General features: G+C 42.3%; 1 protein-coding gene across 1 annotated transcript; it reads left to right on the forward strand.

Annotated features, from left to right (window-relative positions):
- On the forward strand, positions 1-27,128 carry wdr81 (WD repeat domain 81). The gene is made up of 12 exons (XM_063017029.1): positions 1-73; positions 1,546-2,037; positions 2,130-5,638; positions 5,730-5,837; positions 9,490-9,683; positions 11,791-11,972; positions 12,084-12,249; positions 16,051-16,216; positions 16,308-17,138; positions 19,719-19,864; positions 19,972-20,154; positions 25,973-27,128. Exons 2-12 carry the CDS (start codon positions 1,679-1,681, stop codon positions 26,297-26,299), a joined length of 6,171 nt encoding a protein of 2,056 aa, XP_062873099.1. The 5' UTR covers positions 1-73; positions 1,546-1,678; the 3' UTR covers positions 26,300-27,128.

The raw sequence follows: 27,128 nt of genomic DNA on the forward strand, positions 1-27,128 counted from the left end.
CAAACATGGAACGTGAAGCAGCGGGACAAACTGTTACACACAACAGTTTCTGACTACTGACTGCAGTCCTGAGGTAAATAGCTGTTAGCATTTTAGCTAACGGGAAGTAACCGTCAATCATTTAGTCACGGTTTAACCTAAGTGCTGGTTTATTTATGTAGTTTGTTAAGGGTTTAAATGTTGTCATGCTTTATAGATACTTCAGCCTGCAACCTTTTTGTAGAATTCTAGCTAAACATGCAAAATATAATTAGTTTGTTGATGTTTACAACAGTGATCAGATGATGAAGAAGGTTTGATCAGTGTTGATTTTGGAATAAAAGGTCAAACAAGCTCACAGTCAGGTGTCCATATACTTTTGACCATATTGTTTACTGTTGTATTGTACTCTTGGCTTAGATTAATCTCGGGAATTGAATGATTTGCAAATTCTTAACTATCTGCTTTTGCTTCTGAAAGTTACTATAGGTTTACAAATTTAAAATGTGGTTGTTGCTTAAATTGCTTTTGGCCATCCAAGTTCAAAGCAAATTTATTTGTATAGCCTGTTTTTATTATTTTATTCTTCTTACAGCAGCTTTACATAAACATTAAGAGGAACAAAACATACGCCAATCCTCCTTAAACAGTTTAGAGGATATTAAGATTAAATAGAATTAGATTCAATATACACCGATCAGCCATAACATTAAAACCACCTCCTTGTTTCTACACACATTGTCCATGTTATCAGCTCCACTTACCATATAGAAGCACTTTGTAGTTCTACAATTACTGAGTGTAGTCCATCTGTTTCTCTGCATGCTTTGTTAGCCCTCTTTCATGCTGTCTTTCAATGGTCAGGACCATTACATAGTAGGTATTATTTAGGTGGTGGATCATTCTCAGCACTGCAGTGACACTGACATGGTGGTGGTGTGTTAGTGTGTGTTGTGCTGTTATGAGTGGATTAGACACAGCAGCGCTGCTGGAGTTTTTAAATGCCTCACTGTCCCTACTGGACTGAAAATAGTCCACCAATCAAAAATAACCAGCCAACAGCGCCCCATGGGCAGCGTCCTGTGACCACTGATGAAGGTCTAGAAGATGACCAACTCAAACAGCAGCAATAGATGAGCGATCGTCTCTGACTTTACATCTGCAAGGTGGACCAACTAGGTAGGAGTGTCTAATAGAGTGGACAGTGAGTGGACACGGTATTTAAAAACTTCAGCAGCGCTGCTGTGTCTGATCTGCTACTACCAGCACAACACACACTAACACACCACCATCATTTCTGTGTCACTGCAGTGCTGAGAATGACCCACCACCTAAACAATACCTTTTCTGTGGTGGTTTTTTGGGGGTCCTGACCATTGAAGAACAGGGTAAAAGCAGGTTAAAAAGGTATGTAGAGAAACAGATGGACTACAGTCAGTAATTGTAGAACTACAAAGTGGTACTGTATGGTAAGTGGAGCTGATAAAATGGACAGTGAGTGTAGAAACAAGGAGGTGGTCATGATGATCAGTGTATATATTAAATATTGTTCTTTTCTTTTTATAGGAATTGATTGTTTAATGAAGCAGCTGCCCCACCAGTTTACAAGCTTCTGATGGGGGAATAGTAGGGTCTGTATATTCCTCTCAGAGAGGAAAGAAGTCGAGCTGCGTTTGGGGTTAGACATCGAGAGCTCATCATGGACTGGCTGGCCTCAACTTTGGAGAGGGACCTAGGAATCGACCGCCGACAGATCGGACCCAGCTCACGGCCTCATGAACTGGTGGCCCTTGTGTCAACCCGCTGGGTTATAGGACTGAGAGAAAGAAGAGTCACTCGCTGTGCTCGGTACGATTGTACCAGTGATGGCGATATCCGCACTCTCCTCCAGCGCTCTCAGGTAAAATTGCCACCGGGATGGACTCGGGTTTGCATCCAAGGCTTGAGGAAAAGCAAGTTGGGGTACAAACTTGCCAAGGAGCCAGGCTGCCAAAGGCAGGGTTTCACACAAGACGCTTTCATGGGCCAGATGCAGGAAGTGGCAAAGTGCAACGTCAGGTATAGTGTTTTGTTTAATTGAAACAAACTAAATTGAATAAGGTAAGATTATATATTTGTATAAATAAGAATATGCCTGTTTGCTTTTACAGGAATTTGTGGCATGAAGCATATTTGAACCATGTGCAACCATACGCAGGAGCTACAGGCCAAAAGCAGGTATTGGCCGTTGATGAAGTTCGCCAAGCATTGCAGAAACTGTTTGGCTGTGCATTTATCTCCACCGACCGGTTGTCACCATCCCTCTCTCCAGCCAGAGAGAAAGAGAAAGAGTGTCCATTGACTCTAAGCTCTACAGTTTCAAAGCAAAGTAGCAATTCGTGTCCAAATGTGGTCCCAGCTGAAGCCTTGCTTGAGTCAGGGGAGGTGTTGTACATCATTCTTTCATACACACAATACTCCCTTCATGACATTGTCACTTACAGTCCAGCCAAGCTTGCTAACAGCAATGCTAAAGTGCTGTTTATTTTGTATCAAGTGCTCATAGCAATGCGTGAATGCCATGCATCGGGACTCTCATGCGGAGAGCTTTCCTTGCAGGACATAACCGTCGACGAACGGCTTTGCAGTCGACTAAGGATCTCTCTAGCACACTATGAAGAATTAGATTCAACAGTGATGGAAATACCCAGAAATGCAAAAGATACTTCAAATCTAAAAAGCCAGCTCAAAGAACAGCACTGTCAGGATTGCCGGGATCATCTCAAATCTCTGGTACTAAAATGGGTTCATGGTCGAGTCAGCAATTTTGATTATTTAATGGAACTAAACCGATTAGCTGGACGACGCGAGGGCGACCCTAACTATCACCCAGTTCTACCGTGGGTAGTAGATTTTACCGTGCCATATGGAAGATTCCGAGATCTCAGGAGGTCAAAATTTCGCCTGAATAAAGGTGACAAGCAGTTGGATTTTACTTATGAAATGACAAAAGAAGCCCTCGCGGCAGCACTGAATGCGGGAGGTGGAAGCGTTTTCACTTCTGACCATGGTGCATCTATTGGTCCAAGTGGTCCAGGAACGTCAGATCATCTCCATGTACCACATCATATTTCAGACGTTCTATCAGACATCACCTACTATGTCTACAAAGCTAGACAAACACCAAAATCTGTACTTTGTAGCCACGTCCGTTCCCAGTGGGAGCCCAACGAATACCCATCCAGCATGGAACGTATACAGAGCTGGACTCCAGATGAATGCATACCAGAATTCTACACAGATCCATCCATATTTAGGTCCATTCATGCAGACATGTCAGACCTTGAAGTACCATCATGGTGCAGCTCCATTGAGGAATTTATTGCTGTGCATAGACAACTTTTAGATAGTCGCGAAGTGTCCCAGCAACTGCACAACTGGATCGATCTTACTTTTGGCTACAAACTGTCTGGGAAAGAATCTGTGAAGGCGAAAAATGTTTGCCTGCACTTGGTGGATAACCACACCCATCTAACCAGCTATGGAGTGGTTCAACTGTTTGAGCAACCTCACCCGCCATGCCTTGCACCTTATCAGTATTCACCAGCAGAACCTCCCCATCTTGGTCCCATCAGTGTGTCAGCTTGGCAAATTCCTCTCCTCGAGGCAACGGTGGACATCGATGGAATGGTTCCAGAGGCAACAGGATGTGAATCTAGTGCTTGGACAATGGTTGACCGGGATGAAGAGCTCGAGCAAGGAACAGAGGCTCTGGATTCCTTGAGTACTTCAGGCCCTGTCAGCTCTAATATACAAGGGCCTGGTGCAATACCTACAGGAGGAAAGACAGTTGGAGAGCATACAAGTTTGGCATCTCCTTCTCATGGTTCTTTTCCTGGAGAATCGTCAAGCAGCACAACAAACGCTCTGGGATTCGGTATTAGGAGTGCAATTCTTCAGAGAGGGGCATCCACAGTTAAAAAGCAGGAGGCTAACTCTGATTTTAAAATAAGCCTACCAGAGGGATTCAAACCTTTGCAGCCCCTAGAAGAGTTAGAAAAGCTCAATAACTTCCTAGTTAAAGGGTTACATGTGGAAATTCAGAATGCAGTAGGTTCAGTTCGAGAAGAATCAAGAACATTATCAAAAGCACCTTTGTCCATTACGGATCTCTTTCATAGAGACATGCAAGCTTTAGGTGTTTTCATTGCAGAAATATTATATTCCTCAAAACTGCGATGTCATGAGCCAGACACACCTTTGAGTGGCCGTTATGATGCAGTAATAAAGCTTTGCTCTGCAAGTCTTAGGGATGTCCCATTGCCACTTCATCATGTTGTTGAAAGCCTTTTGCAAATTCAGAAGCACAAATCTAAGACGGAATCACTAAAGTCTGACTCCCCCTACCAACTACTGCTTTTCAAATATGACCCGATTTATGAGGGTCTTCCTCCTCCAAACCCCTGGCAGCTGTTGAGTCCTGTTCTCTCACCATTACCTTTTCCTGAATATTTCCCAGCACTGCATCGGTTCATTTTCTCATACCACTACAAGATCGAGTCTATCAACAGCATTCAGGGTCGGGATATTGTGTTCAACTTGTGGCAGCAATTGCAATCTCTTTTACAAGGCGATATTACTGCTGAGGGACTGGAGATCCTCCTACCGTTTGTGCTGGCTTTGATGACCGAGGAATCTACCGCCGTTTATGCTGCCTGGTACTTATTTGAGCCTGTCTCCAGTGTCCTTGGGCCTCGCAACGCCTCAAAATATTTAATAAAACCCCTTGTAGGTGTATACGAAAACCCCCGCTGCCTTCGTGGACGTTTCTACCTCTACACAGACTGTTTTGTGCTACAGCTCATCATGCGACTTGGCTTACAGGCTTTTCTTTCCAGCCTTCTACCTCACGTGCTGCAGGTCATCATCGGTTTCGAGAGCTGTCAGACAGGTACAGGCAACGAATGGGACGGTCTTAAAGTATTACGGGGTGCCATGGGTGGCTTGGGGGATGAAGAGGAAGACTTTGATTGCGGGGATGACAGGGCATCATCGGCTGCGTCAGGTGGCAAAGTGGGAGGAAGCAGTGCAGGCGGTAGTGGAGGTGTCGGGGTTGGAGACCCAGGACTTGTGGATTATTCTTCAGGCATCAGTCTTAATGACCAGGTCTTTATGGCTGACGGGGAGGATTTCCAGAATGGCTTTTATGTCAATAATGGCTCATCTGGACCAACTGCTGGTGTTTCCTCCAAGCAGCAAAGCCAGAACTCGGCACATAAAGACCAGGACCAGGAATCTTTAAGTGTGGGAAAACTAAGTGACAAGAGTAGTGCCAGTGAGGTGTCCATTGGAGATGGAGACTCTAGCAAAGACCGTGCAAGTTTAAAGTCTGCTGACAGCAGTCAGGACCTAAAGCAGACCAGTGATGGAGAAGATGGAGTAGAGTTGGATGATGAAGAAGCAACAGTGGAGGACAAAGAAGGCCCAGTACAGAAGGTCCCCAGTCCTGAACTGACTTTTTCTGGGTGCACAGAGGAGTCTGAAGCCACAGTGGGTACTCTAGAGGGTGACTTCATGAATGGAATGGTGCAGGAAGAATGCGAGAAAAACATTGCCGTCGAGGATGATGAGCATGACCCTTCAGAGGACTCTGAGGAGAAGGAACACAAGATTTTATTGGGTAAGTCATTGAGAGTACAATAACAGTGTTATAATTACACATGTACAGTAATAAGTGTTGTATGAATCATTTTATATACTTTTAATATCAGATACTGTTTGCAAGACCGTGAGATGGCTGTCTGCTAAACTGGGACCCACTGTGACCTCTCGATATGTTGCTCGGAATTTGCTGCGTCTACTCACAACCTGCTACATGGGTAAGAATCAGAAACACGTTGGCCTTAACTGATGTCAGCTTGCTCATGTATTGGTACAGTCTAGACCTGGACGCAACACATACCCTTTCTCTGTGAGAAAAAAAGCCTGTAATCCTGCTCCCAGACAAACATGTAGTGCTTTCAGGCCGCTCAGGTGGCGCAGCGGTAAAAACACACGCTGCAACCAGAGCTGGATCTCGAATACATTGTATCGAAGCCTTGACGGCTAAAGGCTGAGCGGCTACATGAACAACGATTGGCCGGTTGTTCAGATAAGGGGTGGTACTAAAAGCCGGATAGGGTCTCTCTCTCAGACTAGTGCGATTACGACCTCTGCTGGCTGGTTGGTGGCGCCTGCACGGAGATGGGGAAGGAGTGCGGTAGGGGGTGTGGCCCACCGCACACAGCGCCGTACCACACTGCGCTCGTCAAGTGTAGGTGATAAGATGTTCGATTGCTGTGCACGTGTCGGAGGGGGCATGGAGCAGCCTTGTCGTCCCCAATCAGGAGCGGGGACCAGCATTAGTGAGAGATGCGCTAAAAAGTTGGAGAAAAAGGGGTAAAAAAAAAAAAAAAAAACATGTAGTGCTTTCGACTTTGGCTGTTTTGTGTCAATATGGACCCTTTCTGGATTTAAATTTCTGCTCATGTGGATCTGCACACCTTATATGTAAGGCCCTACCTAATTTACGGCCGTGTGACGAAGCCTTTTCCCGTGTAATGTGCAAATTCAAAATTTTGAGTTGAGCGATGTAACTTTTTTTTTTTTTTGTATTTATTTATGCATTTCTTCCTATTTTTCACCCAATTTAGCATAGTCAATTTGTCTTCCGCTGCTGGGGATCTTGTGGTTGTGCAGTCCTAGCGGACCCCTTTTTTCGCCCATGCATTCGGCACAGGCGCCTCTATCTGCTAACCAGGGTCTTTACACAGTGTTTGAAGACCCCACCCACATAGTCCGGTCATCCCGCCTTAGCAAGACACGGTGGCCAATTAGTGTCTGCTGCAGGCACTAATCTTCAGAATATTGGCGCTGGTATGCTAGCGGAATATCCCGCATTCATGTTTGTTATGTTTACTGGCTAATTTCCACTATAAGGCGGTCCTAACAATTCTACGACAGTTAAGTTAGAAATTGGTTAGTCAAAATGTCCAAGATGTCGAAGTGTAAAGCAGCTAAAAACACTACTTGGGTAGGTGAGAACTATTTCTGTGGACGCAGAGGGGAGTGTGTCAAAACACGAACAAGAATTTTTGTCCCTGAGACAACATGAAACCTTGGAGGTTTTAGGTTTACATTCAACTGTTAATGTAGGCTGTGCTGTGTATTGTAGCTTCCATTTATTTCATCATTCAATTTATAAGTGTTATTTAATGACTGCCGTGAAATGTGGCACTTTTCTTTAACGTCAGTTAAATCTGTGATTTTTGAAAAACGAGGTTTGTGAAATTAAGCACATTTCCCTGTGAATTTAGTAATTTAGTAGGGCCCTAATTATTTGTTAACAAAAATGGTGAGAATAGTTTGCATCATACAGCAGTATTAAGACAGAAATCAGCTTATCATTATATAATAACTCCACTCATGTTGCCAGGAAAAACTAGGACACAGACTGCATCTCTTATTTCACTTTCACTATAATACACTGTAATAAGATTTGTTGATATGAACAATATGTTCTATACTTTGATGGGAAGCTTGAGGTTTATTGGATAACCGTCTAACCTACTAATGATGGGTGATTATTGGTTAAAGGGTATTGGCAAAATTTGCGTCCCTAATCCTGACCAATTCCAACTGTTCTTACACGTAACTACTTGTGTGGTTTTTTTTCCGTCTGTTTGGCGCTGCCCTATCATTCTTTCCTCATGTCCGGTGGGCAAATCCATCAGGTTTATTTGGGTAAATCAAAAGTCTACCCTTTCCGGTCCAAGTCTAATTTTTAATTAACATTCAGTGGTCACACTACACAGAATGGCTGTACTCTCTCTTATAATGAATATGCAATGGTGGTTCAGGATTGAAAATTGATCAGATAATCACTGCTTCCTTACTCACTAATGTTTTGTTAACCAAACAAGTTGTTTCAATAAGAGATAATGCTCTACCGGTCTGTTCTATGGTCTGGGAATAACAGATGAAAGTGTTATAGCAAAATGTAAATAATTATCTAATATGAATGCTATTTATGCTGGTAGTGATTACGCTCCATCATGATTTTGTTCAGTCAGACGCGGTGCTAAGCAGTACGAAAAGAGAAACAGACAGTATGATTGCCACTACAACATTTAGCTTAGTTGTGCAAGACTAACAAGACTAACATGCTACTAATTTGCACCTTTTGCTAGGGATGTTGTAATTTTTATTTTTTTCTTTATTTATTTAATTATCTTCCCATATTAGAGCTCCTAAAAATGTGCCACAGGTGGGTACCTGACTATGACCTTGTTGCACATTATTTTAAAACCATGGGTAGTACTGTTCATTTAGTACTTCTGTTTACTGTGGGTGTGGCTAAACTACCTGCATTTAATAATTTAGAGTGGTGTCCACAATTTAGTTTTTTTCCTTTTTTTTTTTTACCAAATTTGTTGTGGCCAATAGGAGCTTATCTCTCTTGCTGTTGCCGCCACCCCCTTCAGCACGTGCACAATAATCTCTTCTTTTTATTTGTCAGGGCTGGGGTCTCACAGAATGCAGTATTACGTGCGGAGAGCAGCACAATTCCATTGCCATTGCCATCTGGTTGGCAGAGTTCGTAATTGCCCAGCGACCTGGAATCCTGTTCAGCCATTGTTTCAATAATAATTATATCAATTTTTTTTGTTTATGCATTTTCTCCCTTTTAGCGCGTCCAATTGCCCGATTGCGTCATGCTTCCTCTCCACCGATGTCTGATTGAGGAGAACAAAGCTAACCCACGCCCCCTCCGACACGTGGGCAGCAGTCGTACGCATCTTGTCACCTACACTTCAGCACTGTGTACGGAGAGACACACCCCGACAGCACTCTTTTCCCATCTCTGTGCAGGCGCCATCAATCAGCCAGCAGAGGTCGTAATTGCATTAGTTATGAGAGAGTCCCTATCCGGCTTTTTTAAATATCCCACCCCTGTCTGAACAACAGGCCAATCGTTGTTCATGTGGCCGGTCAGCCCAGCCGGCAGGCAGAGCTGAGACTCGATACGATGTATTCGAGATCCCAGCTCTGGTTCCAGCATGTGTTTTTACCGCTGCGCCACCTGAGCGACTATATCAATTCATTTGAACAGGCACAAAAACATGAAATGAACTTGTACTTGAACATGTGGGGGGGTTTATGTTACATATTGTAAACCACAGTGGGACCATATTGCCATGGTTTTTATTAAGTAGGTATATTTAGTTTTGTTTTAATTCATTGTTTATGTTGCTTGGGTCACGGTAAAAATCATGGACAAAATGTGGGTCACGGTAAAAATCATGGACAAAATTTGGGTCGCTTAAAAAAAGTTTGAAAACCACTTGACTACAGTGCCACTTATTTGTTGAACCATTCAAAATATTTCCCTTTTTGTCCTGCAAGCTTGATTTTCTTGATGTCCTAATTTAGTAATGCTCTTCTCTCTCTCTCTCTCTCTCTCTCTCTCTCTCTCTCTCTCTCTCTCAAAAGGACCTGAGAAACACCAGTTTGTGCCGTCTGCTAATGAAGACAGTAGCCTTGAAAGTGTAGGAAGTGTGTATGAAAAGAAACCAGTAGTTGGTGACCAGACAGCAAAGGCGGTTCTTGATTGTCTCATCTACATAGCACATCTCTATGGAGAACCTGTTCTGACCTATCAGTACTTGCCTTACATTGGTTATCTGGTAAGATTTTGTTCAATACTACCTTTACCAGTATGCCTTGTTGGTGTTGTGCACTTGCACATTTTGGCCCAAACTAGGATGATACAAAGATAAAAGATATGCTGTAGTTAAAGAAGAATGTTTGTCAACCCTTTGGAATTACTTGGACCTTAGATTCAATTACAATTAGTGTATATGTCAAGTCATATTAGACAAAACGCACAAAAACTGTATTCTGAACCCCGGTGGCGCTGAGATTGTGAACTCCCCGGTGCTGAGATTGTGAACTCCCCTGTTGAAATCTAGCAATCGACTGGGCGACCTCTAGCAGCCACAGTTGGTGGACAAAATTGGCCATCAAGTCTGCTTGGTTGGAAAAGCCCTGACTAATTAGTTAGTGGGGTCTTCAAACGTTGTGCAAGGACCCTGGTTAGTAGCCCGAGGCGCCTGTGCCTAAGTGGAGGAGCATGGAGATCGGTACGTGTCTCTTCGTGCACGATATCCGACCTCCTGTGCGTATCCTTTGAGGCGCGGGCGAAAAAGAAGGGGTCGAGGGACTGCGTTGAAAGGTGTGGGACAGGCAAATATACCCTCCTCGGACACAATCGGGATCCTCAGCAGCAGAAGACTGAGGTTCACATGTTATTTTCAGCTTGGACTATAAATGGTTAATAAATGTGATTCATTAATATGTGAAAAATGCAACTGTAGAACGGTAGAATGTGTTTTCCCATGATTCAAACCAAATTTGGCCAAAGGTTTAAATGATTTATGAGTCAGAAAGACACAAACTTTTACGTACTGTAAAGAATGTAGGATAAACAACCAGACACACACTACATATTATGCTTATACAAAATGAATGGCCATTTTTGTAATGATAAATGCAGTATATATCTAAAAGTATGTCAACACCTGACCATAAGCTTGTCTGGATGCCCATTCTGCATCCAACGACATTAATAGCCATTTGCAGCTTTAGCAGCCTCAAGCATTGTTAATGGGTATGAAATCAAGGTTCTGTGCAGGTCACTGTAGATCCTCCTCACCAAAATCATCAAACCATGACTTTTTAGACATTTAAAAGGCATTTTCTTAAATGTTGGGTGGCTCGGTGGGTAGCACTGTCGCCTCACAGCAAGAAGGTCCTGGGTTCGATTTCCAGGTGGAGCGGTCCAGGTCCTTTCTATGTGGAGTTTGCATGTTCTTTTTGTGTCTGCGTGGGTTTTCTCCGGGAGCTTTGGTTTTTTCCCACAGTCCTAAGACATGCAGGTGAGGCGAATTGGAGATACAAAGTTTTCTGTGCCTACATTCTACATTTTCAGCATTTAGCAGACGCCTTTATCCAAAGCGACTTACACAATGAGCTGAACACGATGAGCAATTGAGGGTTAAGGGCCTTGCTCAGGGACCCAACAGTGGCAACTTGGTGGTGGCGGGGCTTGAACCGGCAACCTTCTGTTTACTAGTCCAGTACCTTAACCACTGAGCTATCACTGCCCTGTGCCTGTGTTCAACATTAAATTAAACTACCAGTAACTACCTGTTCTGTCATGAATGTAATCAAAGTGACGTTAAAGTCTTAATAAAATAAAATAATTAAAAATTCTTAACTGTTGTCAAAGTTAAATGCTTATTTTTTATTTCATGAAATAAATATGTATACACCTGTTAGCTGAAACACCTGAGCTAAATAATTAGGAGTGTCCACAGTCTTTTGATCACATTGTGTATACACTGCAGACTACAGTTAATATATACAAAGTTATGCAATCAACGACCAATCACGTTGTTATGCTTTGGCTGTCAGAAACGTAGCTGTTTTGCTGAAAGGGCTCACATGATGTTTTTGGCGGTGTAGCTGCTGACTGGCATACTTGGTGTTGTTGCCCTGCGGATTACAGTCTTCTACCCTGAACATCTGGCTCATACATACTATAACGTCTGTTTGGGGATTAGTATTAAACCTCTGAGATGTCTGTGGCTGCGTTGAATTTGCTTTCATGTAATTCTTCAGTTTAAAACATTAATAGCCATGAAGATACACCACTTTAACGATCATTTGATGACAAAATCAACCTTCAGTCATTTCATACCATGATTGTACTGACGTGTTTGCTCTTTCCAGGTCTCTCCTCCCTCCTCCTGCCGCCTGAACACCCGTAAGGAGGCAGGCCTTCTAGGTGCAGTTGTGCTGACTCAAAAGATTATAGTTTTCCTGTCAGACACCACACTAATGGACATGCTGATGAAGATCAATCAGGATGTACTACTACCCCTGCTTGATCTGCTCACCTCACCTGAAATGGGGTAAAGTCTTTCACTTCATCCAGGTTGTGTTTTTCATGTGACCTGTATTCAGGCAATAGACCTGCAGTATGACTATTACTTCTGTTGATGTGGCTGGTTCTGTATGCGCAGCTTTCCCAGTGGAGTGCAGACACGTTCCGCTCTGTGTTTGAAGACTCTGAGCCTAATAGCGCTGATCTGTCTGCGGATTGGCAGGGAGATGGTGCAGCAACACATGGCAAACACACTCTGCAAGTTCTTTCAAGTCTTCTCTTTGCTACACAGCCTGCAGAACCAGGTAACAAAAGGTCAACTCATTCTAGAACCATGCTGTTTAACACAAGGTTTCAGTACAAGGCCTCCTGTTATGGATTCACTGTACAGCAGGGTTTGATGCTTGCATAGCTCTTAGTTTGTTAGTTTTATTTGCCTGTCTTGCTTTGCTTGTCCTCTCCTGACTACTACATGTCCCTGGAGTAATTCATAATTAGATTGTACACCAACCATCAGCCATAACATAAAAACCACCTTCTTGTTTCTACACTCACTGTCCATTTTATCAGCTCCACTTACCATATAGAAGCACTTTGTAGTTCTACAATTACTGACTGTAGTCCATCTGTTTCTCTGCATGCTTTTTTAGCCTCCTTTCACCCTGTTCTTTAATGATCACGACCCCCACGGGACCTTTACATAGCAGGTATTATTTGGGTGGTGGATCATTCTCAGCACTGCAGAGACACTGACATGGTGGTGGTGTGTTAGTGTGTGTTGTGCTGGTATGAATGGATAAGACACAGCAGCGCTGCTGGAGTTTTTAAACACCTCACTGTCACTGCTTGACTGAGAATGGTCCACCAACCAAAAATATCCAGCCAACAGCGCCCCGTGGGCAGCGTCCTGTGACCACTGATGAAGATCTCAAAGATGACCAACTCAAACAGCAGTAATAGATGAGCGATCGTCTCTGACTTTACATCTACAAGGTGGACCAACTAGGTAGGAGTGTCTAACAGAGTGGACAGTGAGTGGACACGGTATTTAAAAACTTCAGCAGCGCTGCTGTGTCTTATCTACTCATACCAGCACATTACACACTAACACACCACCACCATGTCAGTGTCACTGCAGTGCTGAGAATCATCCACCACCTAAATAATACCTGCTCTGTAGTGGTCCTGTGGGGGTCCTGACCATTGAAGAACAGCATGAAAGCGGGCTAACAAAGCATGCAGAGAAACAGATGGACTACAGTCGGTAATTGTAGAACTACAAAGTGCTTCTATATGGTAAGTGGAGCTGATAAAATGGACAGTGAGTGTAGAAACAAGGAGGTGGTTTTAATGTTATGGCTGATCAGTGTATGTTGTGTAAAGTTTTAGCTGGTAGATGGCTACAGTTGGTACTTCCTCCACAGGAAGTTGTATTACTCTGATGCAACTTGATGCACTTCCCCTTCAGATGTCAAAACAGCCAATTAAATTACTACCACTACCACTTGTAATTCCAAATGTATATTTATAATTTGACAGCATTCTCAACTGCTTACAAACTATTGCACTACCAGTGATTAGAAGTCACTCTGTGTAGTGTGTAATTTGAGACAGGGCCAGATTAGCAGAACAAATACTTACAGCTGCTGTCACATGATAAGCACTGTGCGCTTTGTTCACCGCAAGGCTGGGTGCATATTGCCGCTTACCACTCTGTCTCTGCCTTTCACATGATGCATGGCAATACCACTTACTGAGAGGCAAGCTTAAAAACAATACACAATATTAACTAACAATTTTGGCAGAATAATCATGTAGTTTTGTATTCGGTGTGTTGTGGTTTAAAATGAAATATCTGTCAGTGGTCGTCATTTGTACATAAGAAGATAAAACAGGACGGGTTAATGAAACTTAATTATTTTAATCAGTTGGGACATTTCATGTTGCCGTTCAAGTGATTCCAAGATTAATTAACATGGGATTGCTATATAAAATGCAAAACCGGTCTCATGATTTCACAACCTACCAGTTGCCATGCCATATTTTTCTCACAATTCCATGGTTCTTATTTTGCCCTGGACGGGGCGCCAGTCCATCGCAGTACAGACACACATACACACACCCATTCCACCCGTAGGGCAATTCAGTGTCTCCAATTAACCTGACTGCATGTTTTTGGACTGTGGGAGGAAACCCACACAGACATGGGGAGAACATGCAAACTCCGCACAGAAAGGACCCGGACCGCCCCGCCTGGGGATCGAACCCAGGACCTTCTTGCTGTGAGGCGGCAGTGCTACCCACCGAGCCGCCCCTGTTGTGTTTCTGTGGTAACAAATTTAACGTCACAACAGGGAATTAGAATCTGATCAAAATCAGCCATAAAAGGGTTAATTATTTTAGAATTGTACGGGAGTCCATTGATTCCACCTGAAAACATGCAAATGTGACATCACTCGGCTTCACCAGATTTAAAGCGCAAGGAGAGCCCAAACGGGTGGTATGGAAGTTCTCCTGAAAGTTTGGCATTGGTATTGACGTTTGCTTTGTACCCAGCATTTGATCACAGCATTTGAACACTGCATTTGAGTAATACTACACAGCTATTTCATGGCAACCATGTCCATCTTTCAAAGAAAGCTGTATTAAATTAACAATGTAATGAGGAACCTCTCTCTGTGTATTTGTTTTTGGAATACAACATTCCTTTGGTTTGCCGCCTCAACCAGTGTTTCCTTTGGAGGACAGAGCGGTAGAGAGAACAGAGTGGCGACACTTCCATAGGGAACCGTTGTAACGGGGGCGGGACATTTTTCTGCGCAGCTTCCGGGTTGTGGAGCTCTGAATAGTTCCAAACATCCCATAGAGCCCCATTCATTTCCACTACTTATCAAGCATTTTTAGTTGTATGTTGCTTTGTTTTAAAAAAATAATAAATTTAATGTCATTAATATACTTAATACTGTTATTGTTTAGCATTTGCTCAGCACTAAATGTTACATGTTTATCTTAATTAATAGGTATAACTGAATTTAGCTTAGTCAGTTAAGCTAAATTAATGACACTAGAGTCTTTTCACCTAAAATGAGTTGATTAATCAAGAGTCTTGTTACAGAAATTATCATAAAACATTAGAGCCACAATAAATCATGTTACTTTTACTTTCATACTTAAGTACATTTGAAGGTAAATTTAGTTTAGTACTTTAGTGGAGGTAAAGAGTATTTTTACTTTTACTACTACTTTTACTGGAGTAATATTTTACCTAGGATATCTCTACTTTAACTCAACTGCATGGTTTGTGTACCTTGTCCACCACTTACATTAGACAAAATGAACTAGTGCATATTCATAATGAATTCATTAATGTATTACATGTAGGAATCAATTATTAACCACTCATGAAATAAGACATGAATTCATGCTATTTCATGTACCTGCACTATAATGTTAAAGGTACGGTAGTGTGTTTATGAATCTGTTCATTCAGTGCAGGTACACCTTATGAATCCAGCCACATGGCTTAGTGTTTAACCAAAATGCTTATTATTATTATGAATCCTCAGGAAAGTGAAGGGAGATTAGTTTATGCAAAAAACAAAACAAAAAAAACGTTTAATCTCTGTACTGTATATTGTCTCTACTACTTAATGATATGGCATTATGTAATGTATGCTAATATAATGTACTGTGTGTTAACAAGAACGACCTATTAACAAGTCATTATAAACATCAATCTTCCACTTCATATACCAAATTGACATTAAAGCAGATGCAGTACATGTAAAGGCAGTTGAAAATACCCAGAAATTGTACGAATGTTTATTATTTAGCGTTTAATATTTCATTCACTGCTGCCTGTCCCATATGAGAACATGACAGCTCCGGGTTTGTTTGGAACTATTGGAGGGTTACATGAACCACGTGACCGCGTGGCGGCGAGATCAAGGAGTGTCGCAACTCTCTCTATCCACGGCTCTGTTGGAGGGTATAACCCCCTCCTCTACAAGAATGTTACTCTTTATTTCTTTCATTGGCACTTTAAATACTCATTTGTTTCATAGATGTAAAATAGTGTTAAATTCTGGTATCGTCTTGCTGTGCAGATTGAGAGTGGTCCCCGAAGAGAGGTTGGAGAGTACACATACATTGATATTTGCACTCCAGAAGGAACAGAGGTGACCTGTGAGCTGGGGGTCCTGGAAGAACTTCAAGCTGTGTTCAACCCAGAGATGGCATATGCCTCCTACATCCCTTTGTACTGTCTCATCGGTATGACCCTTCACCCCCTGTTATTGTGCTATGATACAATAAAAGCATTAATTAATACTAATTACTGACCTGTTTTCACTTTTGTTCTTAGGGGACGCAGTCATTCAAAAACTAGTTCCAAACCACGAATTGGTTTGGGGGATGGCTCAATCCTACCATGACCGAGCAAGTCCAAGAATCTCAGAGTCCAATCCAGCTTGTGGTCAAAAAGCACACGTAGCAACTTCCTCTGTTGGCTTCTCCCCAAGCCAAAGCCACCAGTTAGGTCGCAGCCCTTTCCCAGCCCCGTCGTCCACATCTACTCCTCTTGGTGGGGACACTCTGCCTGAATCTGGCACCTTCGGTAGCCACTTGGTAGGAAACCGGATCCAGGTAGCACGGGACACTGAGCCCGGTGGAAGCCCTAGTCAGTCTTCTCTGGACATCTGGGGGCGGCCTACACCCTCAAGCCTCACCGCCTCCACGTTCGCCTCTACATCGGTGGGCCCCGCTTTCTCAATGTCTTCATCCTCCTGGGTACTTGGTCACACTCCAGAGGACAGTGCCCTAAAGCAAGAGCTCCCACGTAGTGGTCGATCTCTGCAAGGAAACTGGCTGGCATACTGGCAATATGAGATCGGGATTAATCAGCAGGACCCACATTTCCATTTTCACCAGATCCGCCTGCAGAACTTTTTGGGCCACTCCGGCACAATTAAGTGTCTGGCTCCTCTAGCGGGTGAGGACTACTTTTTGTCTTCTAGCAAAGACAAAACTGTAAAGCTCTGGCCGCTGTATAATTATGGTGACGGAACTCGAGAGGTGGAGCCCCGGCTGACCTACACAGACCACCGTAAGTCTGTGTTTTGTGTGACACAGCTGGAGGCGTTACAGCAGGTAGTCAGCTGTGATGGCACGGTGCACCTATGGGACCAGTTCACTGGTAAGAACACAACAGTTCTGTTGAAATCCTAATCAAGCTATCATGTATTTATGTATTTGCAATACAGATTGCAATTATATTTAGTATGTCTATTTATAATATAATAATTATTATAATATCTCATTAGCAATGTTGCAGCGATAAATGGGGGGTCACTTTCCTAGTCAGTTTTTTTTTTTTCATTAAGTTTAAGTATGTGCCCATTCAATTTAATATTCAACAACCAAATAATCAGATTTATTAAAAATGCAGCAGGAGTTATTGACTGCAGAGAAACAGCCCCATAATCTTGATGCCGTTCTTGGGATCATAAGCTTTGCAGTGGCAGCAGGAAGAGACCCTGTTTGGTCTCTATTAAACATGACAAACTGAGTTTGTGCTGATGCCTGGTCAGTTTAGTGGCTCTGCTGAGGTTTGAACAGTCCACAGTGGTATGCTAGGGTATTAGACTGCTGACACCCAGGTGTAGTTTTTAATTTTAAGACATGTTTTTAAACTCGAAAACTCGAAAAATGTTTTCAGGCAGCACATTGGCTCAGTGGGTAGCACTGTCGCTTCACAGCAAGAAGGTCCTGGGTTCGATTACAAGGTTGAGCGGTCCAGGTCCTTTCTGTGTGACTTTTCATGTTCTCCCTGTGTCTGCGTGGGTTTCCTCCGGGCGCTCCGGTTTCCTCCCACAGTCCAAAGACATGCAAGTGAGGTGAATTGGAGATACAAAATTGTCCGTTATTGTGTTTGACAATAAACACTTGAACTGATGAATCTTATGTAACCAGTCCTACCTGTCCTGTCATGAATGTAACCAAAAGAGTGTAAAACATGACGTTAAAATCCTAATAAATAAATCATGCTTTCACTTAGTCATTATGGGTGATTAATTGTAGATTGATGGGTGAAATGCCAAATATATACATCCAAAATCAAAACACAACACAGTTAAGTTCACAAGAAGTCAAGGGATTCAAATGCAGTCAACTACACTGTGTATATATTTTAATATTGTGTACATACTGTTTTTCAAAGTAGTATTTTATCATCTTTGGTTTTAATTTTAATTAAATTGCTCTTTGTGTATATTAATGAACTCAATAGACCTTGTGTGTACAACTAAAGTGAATATAGACGCACATGAAGTACACTGTATGGCCGAAAGTATTCTGACAGCTGACCATGAGCTTGTTGGACATCCCATTTCAAAACAAATAGCATGACATCTATGTGATCTTTTCAGCTGTAACAGCCACTTTTCTGAGTAGGCTTTTTACAAGACTTTGTGCCCATTTAGTCAAAAAAGCATCTGTATGGCTTGGCACTAATGTTGGTCAAGAAAGCCTCATTTAATGTTCCAGTTCATTCCAAAGCTGTTCAGTGGGGCACAGGTCAGGACTTTGTGCAAGCTTCTCTTCACATCTTTATAGATCATGCTTTGTGCACAGAGGCACATGTTGGAACAGTGAAGAGCCTTCTATAAACTGTTGCTGCAAAGTTGTAATTATAAAATTTCCTTTATATAGTTGATTTATTACACCTGTGCAATTGTTGTGGCTGAAGCAAATGTATTCCAAAATTAGAAGGCGTGTCTCAATACTTTTGTACATATAGTGTATATTAAATAACTCAAAGAAAGCACTTGTCTAGTGTCTAGTGGAAACGGACAGGAACCTATTTTGCTATTAAATGACACATACAGTATGTGTTAAACATGGCCTTAAACCCCAAATAAATAAATACTGCCCAGTGCTTTTACTGTCTATAAAATATGTGCTGCATCTGCAATACAACTATTATAAAAGTTGGTTAAAAACAAATAAAATGATTATAAAAAAAAGTAATAAAACATTATTGCCTGCTTATACACCGATCAGCCATAACATTAAGACCACCTCCTTGTTTCTACACTCACTGTCCATTTTCTCAGCTCCACTTACCATATAGGAGCACTTTGTAGTTCTACAATTACTGACTGTAGTCCATCTGTTGCTCTGCATATTTGTTAGCCCCCTTTCACCCTGTTCTTCAATGGTCAGGACCACCACAGAGTATGTATTATTTGGGTGGTGGATCATTCTCAGCACAGCACTGCAGTGACGCTGACATGGTGGTGGTGTGTTAGTGTGTGTTGTGCTGGTATGAGTGGATCAGACACAGCAGCGCTGCTGTAGTTTTTAAATACCGTGTCCACTCACTGTCCACTCTATTAGACACTCCTACCTAGTTGGTTCATCTTGTAGATGTAAAGTCAGAGACGATCGCTCATTTATTGCTGCTGTTTGAGTTGGTCATCTTCTAGACCTTCATCAGTGGTCACAGGCCGCTGCCCACGGGGCACTGTTGGCTGGATATTTTTGGTTGGTGGACTACTCTCAGTCCAGCAGTGACGGTGAGGTATTTATAAACTCCATTAGCTTTGCTGTGTCTTATCCACTCATACCAGCACAACACAGTGAGTGAAACAAGGAGGTGGTTTTTATATTATGGCTGATCAGTGTATTTACCTGCTTGTTCTGTAGATAAGTGATCTGTCTATATGGTACAGTCATCCAACTGCTTAATCACTGTTACTGTTTTTTTCTCTTTTAGGCAAGCAGATTCGTTCCTATGAAGCACTGGACGGGAAGAATCCCATTACGGCCGTGACTGCTATGCCGCCTCCCCACTGCAGCGTGGTATTTGCCAGTACAGATTCTGTCCTCCGCTTTATAGACCCACGCAAGCCTGGCCTACAGGTACACTCACCATTCTTAGGTCATCCCTGTGTCTGTAAAAGGTCGGAAGTCAATAGAATTGATGCTGATGCTTACTGTCCATTTTCTTATTTCTTTTTTCTTTTCAGCATGAGTTCCGGCTGGCCTATAATAACATAAGTGCAGGTCTGATCCGCTGCCTTTCTGTGAGTCCTGGAGGCAGGACTGTAGCAGTTGGATTCTCCTCTGGATTCGTAGTGCTGCTGGATGCGCGTACCGGACTGGTGCTGCGAGGATGGCCTGCTCACGAGGGAGATATACTGCAAATGAAGGTGTGTAGAAGTCCATTTGGAAGGAAAACTTTGTGAACCCTTTGGAATTACGTTCGATGCCTGTATCATTGGCGCATCAAACTGATCTGGTGTTCATCCGCCACTATAATAGACACTCATTTTCCATAAGCTTAAGAGTTGAACACATTGATTAATTATGATTAATTATTTACAGTCCTGTTTGCGGAAAAAAGTATACATTTTATGTTGTCCACCTACCTCAGCAGTGGATGTTTTGCTACTTGTGCAACCTTTACAGGATGCATATTTCTTAAAAGAGTAGCCGCAGTACCCCCTATAGGGGTCGCCACATAGTACTGGTCCGCATACAGTTTTAACACTGGATGCCCTCCCTGACACAACTCTCCTATCTTTATCTGGGATTGGGACAGGCACTGAGTGTGCCCTTCCCAATGGCTATAATAATAATTATAATTATTATTATATTTTATTTTTATGTGCCTTTTAACAACCACAGAACATAAACAGCATGTTGATTAACCAAAATGTCAAATAACATGAAGAATTAAAGTTATAAAAATTATATAAAGTATATGTGAACATATTCATATATATATGTGTGTGTGTGCACCAATGAGGCATAACATTATGACCACATTCCTAATAATTCGTTGTCCCCCTTTTGCTGCCAAACAGCCCCTAGACCCGTCGGGGCATAGACTGCACTAGACCTCTGAAGGTGTGCTGTGGTATCTGGCACCAAGATTTTAGCAGTAGATCCTTTAACTCCTGTAAGTTGTGAGGTGGGGCCTCCATGGATTGGAGTTGTTTGTCTAGAACAGGGCTGCCCAATTTGGGGCCCAAACTTGGCCCGCCGTCTCTTTTTTCTGGCCCGCCTCACTAGATCAAAGGAGCGCTTACTTTTGTCAGTAGCTGGGAATTTCTTTTAACAGTGTTGAACTGCCTATAACGCTAGCTGCAATTCATTGGCTGACCACAATTTTACATGAGACAGTGGATAGGAGAGGGGGGCGCTGTGGAGCTCCTGTCAGCAGACATGATGACACGAGTGAGGCTGTTAATCATGGAGCGTATGAGGCAGTGGCATTGGATAAACGAACATTTAAAAACAGTTTGAATATTTTTTCACCGAAATAGATTAAACCGCAGTTTGCCTCATCTGCGGATAGAGAGTGGCTGCACTAAAGGAGTACAACATCCGTCAGCATTACGAAACAAAACATGCACACCTGTTCTCAAAGTACAGTGGCGAGGAAAGGTGAATATATTGAATATTTGAATATTGATGATATATACGTATATATACAGTATATATTTTGCTTTGCATGTTTTTCTTTACAAATTTACATTTGTTCAAATATTTTTGCTCCTAAAAAGAAACATCTATCATCCGTTGAAATAAATAAAAGCACTGTTAATTAGAATAAACAGTAGTGTTTTATTTAACAACAAAAACGTGATATTTTTAAATTTAATGCAATATTAAAATTAGGGTGGGCGACTTTCACGATTAATTCGAATGAACGTTTTCACACGATGTTAGAAATGTGACAATCGCGATTGTTTACATACTTTATATTTTAATTAAAATACCAACATGTCAGTTTAATATCAAAAGAGTAAAAACAGTAAACGGAAGACAACAAGGGTCATACACGGTAATAGTTAGATTCAGAAATAAGGAGCGCAAACACGATCGGCAAAACTTCACAACGAGACTCACAAACAGAAGAGTTTAATTAAGATTCATGGAATCGAACACAGCTGAACTGAATCAAAACTCCGGAGTGGGAGGACCGATCAGAATTGACTGACCGGGGACTTGTGGTAGTCACGTGACAGTCTGTGGGAGCATGGGAGTTGTAGTCAATATTGTTAGAAGCGGAATGTGCCCCTCCATCCACCCCCCAATCACAAGGGGACAAAATGAAAGCTGAGTGATTACTTGTGGTCCCCCAGTGTAGATACTGATACACTAACTTCATTGGTGAAAACAGTAAACAGGCTTGTGTTTCTTTTAAGAAATCTGTAAAGAACTTTTTGTAGCTTTGCACTTTTCTTAATGTAAGGAGGTTCTGCTGCAAATTACTTAAAGTGAGTTGTTTGTGAGCTGTTCCTAAAAAGCATATAGCTAATTAAGATTTCTGTTTATTGTTAATTGTTATATTGTTATTGTTATAAAGTTTGAGTCCCTTGAAAAGATAATTATAGGTGGTGCTGTTACTATTTTTACACTTCTGCAGTCTTTTAAATTAAAATGCAAAAACAGTTTTTTTTTTCAATTGCATTATACAAAAACAACAACAACAACAAAAAAACACAATCAGAATCTTTTTTTTTTTTTTGCAATATCGCCCAGCCCTAGTTAAAATAACTTTTAGTTTTGGCCCGTGGCCCCTCACTGAGATTAAATTTTGGCCCCTTATAAGGAATTATTTGGGCACCCCTGGTCTAGAACATCCCACAGATGCTCGATTAGCTTGAGATCTGGGGAATTTGGAGGCCAAGTCAACACCTCAGACTCGTCGTTGTGCTTTTCAAACCATTCCTGAACCATTTTTGCTTTGTGGCAGGGCGCATTATCCTGCTGAAAGAGGTCCAGTTCTGATGCTTTCGGCGGTGGACCGGGCACGGCATGGGCACCCTGACTCTGCGGCTATGCAGCCCCATACGCAACAAACTGCGATGCACTGTGTATTCTGACACCTTTCTATCAGAACCAACATTAACTTCTTCAGCAGTTTGAGCTACAGTAGCTCGTCTGTAGGATCGGACCACACGGGCCAGCCTTCGCCCCCCGCGTGCATCAGTGACACTTGGCCGCCCATGATCCTGTCGCCGGTGTACCACTGTTCCCCCCACTTTCGATAGATACTGACCACTACAGGAGCATGTTAGGGAAATAAAAGGGAGCCAAACCATGCAGAGAAGGATTTATATTAAAGCATATTAGGCAAGTGGTTGTGATATATTGGCCTATCAGTGTGTGTATATGAACAGCTCACATACATGCATGATGAATTAGTTCCATGCCTGCAACTCTGTCAGTTATTGACTGGATATCTCAACAGTGGTGAGTAGGAGGAACTCAAAGGTCCACATTGTTCAGACATTTAGTCATTAGAGTTGGAGATTTGGGAAAGCGGTTTGTTTACAAGTTCTACATATTAGTATTAGTGTAGTAAGAAGATTAATTAAAGATTATTGTTAAGTAGAAATGCCTTGGAATATAATTAATGGACTGAAAAAAATCTCCTATTTGCTAACAATGTTATTATAATAAATCCAAGCAAAAGGATTTTTTGTCTTTAGGAATAGGAGGAACTTGTCTAGGTGATAGTTATAGAACAAAGCCCAGCATTTTTACCTTATTTACTATATGAATTTAGAATGAGTGAAGAGCTTTTCACTGTGTGAGCAGAAGTTGTACTCTGTCAGTTTGCTTAGACGCGGTCAAAAACAGACTACAGCAAACTTTATTTAACCTCGATTATTTAGGGTCAAGGTTTCTATGCCTGCAACCCCATGTTTGGTCAAATATGGACATAGTTTGTTCATTGTGAGCACTGCTCTGAGCAATGCTAGCAGTAATCTACAAGGTGTGTTTTTTTCTGTTCCATTAGGTTAAGGTTGTAGGTTAATTTACATTTATATTTACACTGATCAACCATAACATTAAGACCACCTCCTTGTTTCTACACGCAATGTCCATTTTATCAGCTCCACTTACCATATAGGAGCACTGTAGTTACAATTACTGACTGTAGTCCATCTATTTCTCTACATACCTTTTTTAGCCTGCTTTTACTCTGTTCTTCAATGGTCAGGACCACCACAATGCAGGTATTATTTAGGTGGTGGGTGATTCTTAGCACTGCAGTGACACTGACATGGTGGTGGTGTGTTAGTGTGTGTTGTGCTGGTATGAGTGGATCAGACATAGCAGCGCTGCTGGAGTTTTTAAATACCGTGTCCACTCACTGTCCACTCTATTAGACACTTAGTTGGTCCACCTTGTAGATGTAAAGTCATAGACGATATCTCATTTATTGCTGCTGTTTGAGTTGGCCATCTTCTAGACCTTCATCAGTGGTCACAGGATGCTGCCCACGGGGCGCTGTTGGCTGGATATTTTTGGTTGGTGGACTACTCTGTCCAGCAGTGACAGTGAGGTGTTTAAAAACTCCATCAGCATTGCTGTGTCTTATCCACCCATACCAGCACAACACACACTAACACACCACCACCATGTCAGTGTCACTGCAGTGCTGAGAATAATACCTACTCTGTAGTGGTCCCGGGAGACTCCTGACCATTAAAGAACAGCATGAAAGGGGGCTAACAAAGCATGCAGAGAAACAGATGGACTACAGTCAGTAATTGCAGAACTACAAAGTGCTTCTATATGGTAAGTGGAGCTGATAACATGGACAGTGAGTGTAGAAACAAGGAGGTGGTTTTAATGTTATGGCTGAACAGTGTATTTACAGCATTTAACAGGTGTATACACACACACACACACACACACACACACACACACACACACACACACACACACTGATGGGCCAAAATATCACAACCACCTGCCTAATATGCTGTCAAAACAGCTGTGACCCGTTTGAGTCCTGTGGTATCTGGTGCCAGCACATTACCAACAGGTCCTTCTACTTTGGTATGTCATGAGGTTTATGGTCCTACAGTGCATGCTGATGCTTATACTTGTGCCCGGCCATCAAGGTGAGCCTGGAGATCCTGGATTCTTCAACCAGTTGACCTTCTACTATTGCTTCAGTGTCCAGTTCTGATGCATGTTAGCCCATCGTAGGTGCTTTCAGTGGTGGACGGGAGTTAGATTGCACACTCAAACTAGCCTGCAACTATGCAGCCCAGTGCACAGATGGGTTTGATGCATTTACGTCATCACTAGTATTAAAACTGTCAGCAATGTGAGCAACAGTAGCTTTTTTATTGGTCCATATCAGATGCCAGAGTCTTCATATTCTCTGGAATCTCTGAGTCTTGCCACTCAATAACCTGTCATTGGTTCATGGCTTCTTCCTCCTTGGACCACTGTTGGTGGGTACTCACCATGGCTGCCATCATCATTTAACCCTGTCGTTAGGCCATAATAATTTAGGATATGTCCAAATACAGGAATGCGACTGCTTTTTTAATTGTTTGCAGTGGTCTTTTTTTCCCCCTTTCTTTGTCTCAATTTTTTCTCCCAATTGTCTCAATTACCCTGATTCACCTCCACCCATACAACCCTCCACTGCTGACTGAGGAGCTTCGCAACTGACACACGCCCCTCCGACACGTGTGCAGTACCGACTGCATCTTTTCACCTGCATGAGGCGAGTTCATATGCGGATCAGCCTTGTGCACGGAGAGCCACACCCTGATCAACATTATTCCTCAACTCTGCGCAGGCACCATCAGTCATAATGGTCGTAATTGCACCAGTTATGAGAAACCCTGGTCCAACTTATCCCACCCTGTGAACAGCAGCCAATCGTTGTTCATGTAGCTGGCCAGCCCAGCTGGATGGCAGAGCTGAGATCCGATACGATGTATTCAAAATCCCAGCTCTGGTGTGCTAGCGCATTTTACCCTTACGCCACCTGAGCGACCATTGCAGTGGTGTTCTTGTGGACCTGGGAAGACCTGCAAGTCAATGTAGTCATGATCAGTGTAGCAGTAAAGCTCTGTAAGAATTCATCTCTGTTCAGTGAATAGAACCCTGGGTGTGTGTCATGATTGCATTGGGAAATGGAAGCTAATAATCTTGAACATTGATTTGACATCTTTCAATCTGTTTTCAAACTATGTTTTGCAGGCAGCAGAAGGAAATTTGCTGATCACTTCCTCTACTGATCATACTCTGATGGTGTGGAAAGATCTGGAGCACAAACCTCTTCATCACTTCAGGACTCCTTCTGACCCCATCCATGCCTTCGACCTGTACGGTGCTGAGATTGTGGCGGGCACTGTAGCCAACAAAATAGGAGTGTACTCCATATTAGACATCTCTGCCAGCCCAGCTAGCTACACCAAACTCAGCTCTGAGAACTTCCGTGGGACCCTCACCAGCCTGGCAGTTCTGCCCACCAAGAGGCTATTGCTGCTGGGTTCGGAGAATGGTGCCATCAGGCTCTTGGCTTGAAAAAAACTGGCTTTAGCTTGAGTGTTCCTCATCAATGCACTCACTGTCTGCTTGTGTGACTGCTTCTGAAATGAAACAAATCAGAAGAATAGTTTGTCTAATGGCCTTTTCAGCTATGGAGGGGGGATGACAGCACATAATGAGCTTGTTTAATAATTCTTACACAATCATTAATAAGAAACCAATGATCGGCTTCACAAAACGTTTGTACTGTTTTTATAATTTAGCTTGACGTTTGTAGCCAGCTCACGCTTGTGTACAAGAGACAACATCAACGTTTCTTATCAGTTCTTATCCTGGTCGGAGCTGTTCTTTAGATGAATGGATAAGAAGAAATGCTCAGGAAGGTCAAGCCAAGCATGGTTCTAGTGTAGCCTTTACACTTCAACTCACAACCCACTGTGTGGAATACCGATCAAACCTGATTACCATGCACCTGAGGCATCGAACAACTATGCAGTATTCATTTTAGTTTTCCATTTCCGTGTTTGTCTTAGGTGCCCTGCATTATACGTAATTTGTTATTTATTTCTAAAAGTTACCTTAATGATTTGAAATATTTGTATTAATATTAAATGTGCAGTTGGTCAACAGGTTATTTGGAGGACGTCTCTCATAGCATGACGTGGAATGAGAAAGTATCCACCCATAGATGTCTATGGGCGTAATATTAGGTCAATAATCCCAAATCGGTTGGGATTTCCATTTTAGCCTAACCTTAAATTTATACACTTTAAATTGCTTTTGAAATGAATTAATACTCATAATATTAGTTTTGTTGTAAACCAATCATTATATATAATCGTATGTAACTTACAAACTAACTAGT

Source organism: Trichomycterus rosablanca, chromosome 20 (genome assembly GCF_030014385.1).
Source record: "Trichomycterus rosablanca isolate fTriRos1 chromosome 20, fTriRos1.hap1, whole genome shotgun sequence".
NCBI classification, from domain to species: Eukaryota; Metazoa; Chordata; class Actinopteri; order Siluriformes; family Trichomycteridae; genus Trichomycterus; species Trichomycterus rosablanca.